Source organism: Solanum dulcamara, chromosome 6 (assembly GCF_947179165.1).
Source record: "Solanum dulcamara chromosome 6, daSolDulc1.2, whole genome shotgun sequence".
NCBI classification, from domain to species: Eukaryota; Viridiplantae; Streptophyta; class Magnoliopsida; order Solanales; family Solanaceae; genus Solanum; species Solanum dulcamara.
This window is the reverse complement of record NC_077242.1, coordinates 17,439,127-17,445,282: the sequence shown is the minus strand read 5'-3', so window position 1 is coordinate 17,445,282 and position 6,156 is coordinate 17,439,127. Positions and strand designations below refer to the sequence as shown.

The 6,156-nt window shown below is 42.3% G+C and overlaps 1 protein-coding gene across 1 annotated transcript; it reads left to right on the top strand.

The window, feature by feature from the left end:
- The first annotated feature begins 2,270 nt into the window (after window positions 1-2,270).
- On the top strand, window positions 2,271-4,585 carry LOC129892746 (uncharacterized). Its single transcript, XM_055968306.1, has 3 exons — window positions 2,271-2,585; window positions 4,142-4,227; window positions 4,273-4,585. The coding sequence occupies exons 1-3, from the start codon at window positions 2,271-2,273 to the stop codon at window positions 4,583-4,585; spliced, it is 714 nt and encodes a 237-aa protein (XP_055824281.1).
- The last annotated feature ends 1,571 nt before the right edge of the window (window positions 4,586-6,156 follow it).

Here is a 6,156-nt window from a genome sequence, read left to right as displayed (position 1 = left end):
CACCAGTTGTGATGATGCACTATGGCCTGGAAGGCCTAGAAACTAGCCCCATGGGATAGATAGGAGAGAAGCACAAGCTCCCAACCCAGAGATAGAGCCGGAGCTGGTAGAGGAGTATCAGAATGCTCCTATTCCTCTTAAGACAAAGGGACCACCACCAATATCACCACCCCCAGCTGCACTAGCTATGACCCCAGTAATATAAGCATTAATTGCGCAGATCCTCACGGCTATTAGGGTTGTACCATAGGCCCCGACCCCAGTAGTAGGCATACCAGCACCATAGGATCCTCCCGCCTAGCCAACACCTGAGGTTCAATTTACTCCACCAGTTGTTGCACCCCGCCAGTAGTTCTGAAGGGTGTGATGTCATTACAAGATCAAAAGATGTTAGAGGTATTTTAGAGTTTGTCACCCCCGATATTTTTTGGAGCCATTGGCGAGGATGCCATGAAGTTCTTGACTATCTATTAGGAGAAGCTCCATTCCTTTGTCTTTTGGAGTCTAGAGGTGCCGACTTTACTGCTCACCAGTTTAGAAGGGCAGCCAGACAGTGATGGCGCGCTTATTTGTAGTCCAGACCAGCTGGTTCACCACTATTGACATGGGCCCAATTCTTAGAGGTTTTCCTGACTAGATACATCCCTATGAGTGTTAGGGACCGACTCCGGGATCAGTTTACTTGATTGGAGTAGGGAGACATGATTATTGCAGAGTACGAGGCTAGATTTCATCATCTTTCCCGATATGCCACTATGATTGATGTGGTGGATCATGCCCGCATGATCGAGATTATTCATCATCAGGCCTAAGAAGGCAGCGATAAAAGACCCAAGCATCAGGATAGCTACAATGGGCCCAGTCTAGATTCCATGATAGTTATGACAAGCCCCGCTAGCATTTTTAGCAGGATAGATACCAGTAGGGTCAGTTCAGTTGGCTAGTTCAAGTTGCCCTACTAGCAGTTGAGGGTAGTCAACCCCATTTGGGGGGTTCCACCGTATGGTAGAGCTCGAGGGGATCAAGTCTGCTTCCTTCCTACCGCGGACGAGCTATCATGGGTTGCTCAACTTTAGGATGCTTCGATTGTGGTTCACTAGAGAACTGGGCTAGGGAGTGTCCCAGTTGGACTAGACTGTTGGCAGTGGATCGGGGTCACGGTTGTGGCGATGGTTATTAGGGTATTCGGAGAGGTTCTCGGGGAGGCAGGTCAGGTGGTAGGATAAATGTTCGTGGGGAGGCCTACAAGGCCACTTCTATACAGCTCTAGCGAGGGCAGAGCTTGAGGCATCAGATGATGTTATCATAGGTACTATCTTTATTTTCCAGCAGACTACTTCAGCTTTATTGGATCTAGATTCCACGTATTTCTATGTGTTTGTATATTTTTCTCCATGTCTGGGTATTTCTTATCAGTCACTTGAGGTTCTGTTGTATATTTCAACCCTGATAGGGGATTTTTTAGTAGTTGATCAAGTTTGTAGATCTTGTGCGGTGACTATTCATGGGCATGAGACTCAGACATATCTTATTTTACTTGATATGCTGGATTTTGATGTTATTCTGGGCATGAATTGGCTATCCCCTCATTATGCGGTTTTGGAGTGTTATGCCAAGACCATTACATTATCTATGCCTGGCATTCCCCCGATCTTGTGGAACAACGTTTATAGTCGCTCACCGACTAGGATTATTACCTTAATGCGGGATAAATGGCTAGTTGCGTTTGGGTGCTTGGCATACTTAGCATATATCTGTAATATGTCCATGTAGGCCCCTACTGTTGATTCAGTCCCTGGGGTTAGGGAGTATACTAATGTCTTCCCTACTGACCTACTTGGCCTACCCCAGAGAGAGATATTGACTTTGCCATAGATTTAGAGTCGGGAACTAAGCCCATTTCTATACCACCTTATATATGGCCCCCGCAGATCTCAAGGAGCTCAGTGTGCAACTTGAGGATCTTCTAGGTAAGAGATTTATTTACCCGATTATGTCACCGTGGGGTGCACCCATCCTATTTGTTAAGAAGAAAGATAGGACTATGCGGATGTGTGTTGATTACAGGCAGCTGAATAAGGTGACAGTGAAAAACCATTACACTATGCCTCATATCGATGATCTAAGGTTGACTTGAGGTCTGGCTGCCAACAGTTGCGAATTAGAGCAGCCGACATTCCTAAGACTTCTTTTTGGACTCGCTATGGCCACTATTAGTTCCTTGTTATGTCTTTTGGGCTTCTAATGCACCCACAACTTTTATGGACCTTATGACTCGAGTATTCAGGCCTTATCTTGATTCCTTTGTGATTATATTCATCAATGATATACTGGTATACTCATGGAGTAGGGAGAAGCACATGCAGCATTTGAGGGTTGTGCTCCAGACTTTGAGAGATCAGCAACTTTATGCTCAATTCTCAAAGTGCGAGTTTTTGTTAGAGTCTATGGAATTTTTGGGAAATGTGGTGTCCAGAGAGGGTATTAGGGTGGATCTAGTAAAGATTGACACTATTCGTGATTGGGCTAGGCCTATATCTATTATGGAGATTCAGAGCTTCATTGGATTGGCTGGTTATGGGAGTGTTAGTCAAGCTTTCGGAATCTTAAAGAGTTGCTTACCACTGCTCTTGTTCTGGCTCTTCTAGTTAAGGGAGAGATCTTTTTAGTATATTGTGATGCTTCTGGTGTAGGTCTTGGGTGTATACTGATGCAGCGAGGCCGAGTTATTACTTATGCTTCCAAATAGTTGAGAGTGAACGAGCGCAACTACCCTACTCATGACTTGGAACTAGCAACAGTAGTTTTTGCACTCAAGATATAGAGGCACTACTTATATGGACTCCATTGCAAGATATATATAGATCACCACAGCTTACAATAAATTATGAGTCAGAAGGATCTTAATTCTATACAGAGGTGCTGGATTGAGCTACTAGTCGATTAGGATATCTCTATCCTCTACCACTCAGGCAAGGCAAATGTAGTAGTGGATGAGTTGAGCTGGAAGACAGGGAGTATGGGTAGTTTATCTTACTTGTCTACTGCGGAGCAACCCCTAGCCTTGGACATCTAGTCTTTGGCTAATTGGATGGTCAAGTTAGACATCATAGATTCCGGAGAGATTTTGGCTTTTGTGAAAGCTCGATCATCTCTACTTGACCAAATTTGTGGCAGACAGTTTGAGGATGGAGCATTAGTAGAGCTTTGAGAGTTAGTATTGCAAGGTGAGGGTGGCCAGGCTTCTATAGATTCAGATGGGATACTACGGTTCGATGGTCGCCTTTGTATTCCCAGAGTTGGAGACTTTATTCCATTGATCCATCATGAGGCCCACTATTCCAGGTACTCTATCCATCTGGGCACCACGAAGATGTATCGGGATTTTAGACAGCATTACTGGTGGTGTGATATGAGGAGAGATATAGATGAATATGTATCCCATTATTTAAGTTTCCAATAGGTTAAGGCCGAGCATCAACGACCTGGTGGAGTCTTTTAGAGATTACCCATTCTCGAGTAGAAATAGGAATGGATTACCATAGACTTCATTATAGGATTGCCTCGGACATACGAAGGTAATGATGGTATTTGGGTCATCATTGATCGATTGACCAAATCAGTGCATTTCTTGCCAGTATGGTCTATTTTTACTGCAGATCGTCTACCTCGAATCTATATTCAGGAGGTAGTTCGTATTGTACGGGGTACCGATATCCATTATATCAAATAGGGGATCTCAATTTACTTCTAGTTTCTAGAGGGCATTTTCAGAGAGAGTTGGGCACCCGAGTTGATCTTAGCACAATATTTCATCCACAAACCAACGGTCAATCAGAGCATACTATTTAGGTTCTGGAGGATATGCTGCGAGCTTGTGTATTAGAGTTCGAGGGTCATCGGGAGCAGTACTTACCTTTGGTGGAGTTTGTGTACAATAACAGCTACCACACTAGTATTCATATCACCCCGTTCGAGGACTTATATGGTAGCATTGTCGCACTCCGGTTGGTTGGTTTGAGTCTTCAGAGCCTGGGCCGCACAATACTGATTTACTTTGGGATGCCATAGCCAGAGTCCAGGTTATTCAGGATAGGCTGAGGACATCTCAGAGTAGGCACCAGAGTTATGCTGATCGCAGGCGTCGACCCTTGCGCTTCGAGGTGGGAGATTGGGTACTCTTGCGTGTATCGCCCTTGAAGGGCGTGATGAGATTTGGCAGATAGGGTAAGTTAGCCCCAGGTATATCGGGCCCTTTGAGATTTTGAGGAGAGTTGGAGAGGTTGCTTATGATTTGGCTTTGCCACCAGCATTTTCAGCTATACACTCTGTTTTTCATGTTTCTATGCTGCGCTGGTACATTCCACAAGAGTCTCACGTGCTTCAGTATGATTCTGTTGAGTTGGATGATCATCTGACCTTTGTTGAGGAGCCGATTTCTATTCTAACCAGAGATGTTCACCAGATTCGTTCTAAGTCCATCCCTATGATTAAGTCCAATGGTGCCATTATCCGATTGAAGAGGCTACATGGGAGACCGAGCAGGATATGTGGGAGTAGTTCCCCAACTTATTTGACCCTCTAGGTATACCCTTGTCTTTATTTTCGCGGACGACAGTTCTTTTAGTAGTGGATGTTGTAATGATCCTAAAAGCCATTTTTGGAATTTTTGTAAAATAACTATTTTACTCCTTCATTTAATTACTCCGAGTCATTTCTGATTGATAACGGATGTTGATTTTTAGAAAATCCTATTAAAAGTTAAGTCTTTGGAAAATTTGAGTTTTATAAGCTTTAAGTATTAAAAAATGGTATTTGAGGTTAATTGGAGCTACAGGTCTCGGAACAGAATTTCATCAATTCCATCAACTCCAAAATGTCGAAATTGGCTTAGGAGACTTTACAAAATAAGTTTTAGAGTTGTAATGAAGATTTGAGGCCTTAAGTTGAGAATTTGAGAAATTTTAAGCTAAGGTTTGACTTTGGTTAACATTCTTGGAAAATGCACTTGGATGGGAATTCTGACAGCACGGTTAGCTCCGGAGTGTTGAGTTTAGTCTATCACGACCTTTTATTTGGTTCTCGAGGCTTCTGAATTCATCTTGACCCCCTCGATGGATTTTGATATTCGGAGTGGGACCCACTTTTTGTTGTAACGATCTCTGATTAGAATTTTGACCAAGTTGTTGAATCCGAATTATCATTTTCAATCAAATTTCATAAATGATTTGTGTTTTTCCCACTCAAGATGAGTCTGAAACATCGAAACAAAAAAGTTGGTAATTTCTTAAATCTGGTGCGTGAACGATAACGTGGCATATGTACTTAAATCTGAAAAATATCAGATTATAAGATATTTTCTCAAAACTTTGACTTGCAATTTTGAGAGCAATTCTGATCCGATTTGGGTGATTTCAGAAGCTATCTTGCGTGGAATTTTAAGGAGAACATCGTGGAGGTGTTTGGAAACTATTTTGGCATTTAGTTCGAGGTAACAACTCAATTTTTAGCTACAAATTTAGTATTTTTCAGAATCAAATTTTGTTGAATTTTGAAAGAGTGTATCTTGGTCAATATAACTCCGTTTTGAGTGATTCTTGAGGCTAGATTGTGGGATTTTTCACAAGGAACGTCATGGTGCAATTTAGTTTGATTGGGAGAGTTTCGTTTTTCAAAAATAGATGCGTAAAGAGGATGCCTTATTTGTTTTTTTAGTTTGAAAATATGAGAATTGATTGTTTCATCGTCTTGTGTTATTTTTCCACCCCCGAATTGTGTTATAAATCTAATTTGTCAGTTTGAGGTGACATTTAGAACCTGTTTTGGGGTCAAATCCGAAATTCTAGATGCGGGTCCCACATTCCCCATTTTAGACCCCGAAATTGGTCTGTCTTCAAAAATTATGAAATCGGTGTCTAAAAGACCGTATCGATACTGTGCTTCTATTTTTGATAGCGTGGCAGCGTTCCGAGACCGCTTGGAAGGGAAAGTCTCCAGCACTATGATTTGGAGCTCGCGTGTTCAGCCTACAGGTAGGCTACGATTTACCTTTCTTTAGATTGAGATGGAATATATGAAAGCATGTTGAAATAGTCGAAATTTGGGTTGGATAGTTTAATTGTAAATCTTAGGTGTTAGAAATCATTCTTTAGGCTT

What these genes read in the sequence shown, in the direction of transcription:
- LOC129892746 (XM_055968306.1), top strand. Translation starts at nt 2,271, where the DNA reads ATGACTCGAGTATTCAGGCCTTATCTTGATTCCTTTGTGATTATATTC. An exon ending in GATTGGCTGGTTATGGGAGT is followed by an intron (nt 2,586 to 4,141) that starts GTTAGTCAAGCT and finishes TGCTGATCGCAG; the next exon opens with GCGTCGACCCTTGCGCTTCG. An exon ending in GATGAGATTTGGCAGATAGG is followed by an intron (nt 4,228 to 4,272) that starts GTAAGTTAGCCC and finishes GATTTTGAGGAG; the next exon opens with AGTTGGAGAGGTTGCTTATG.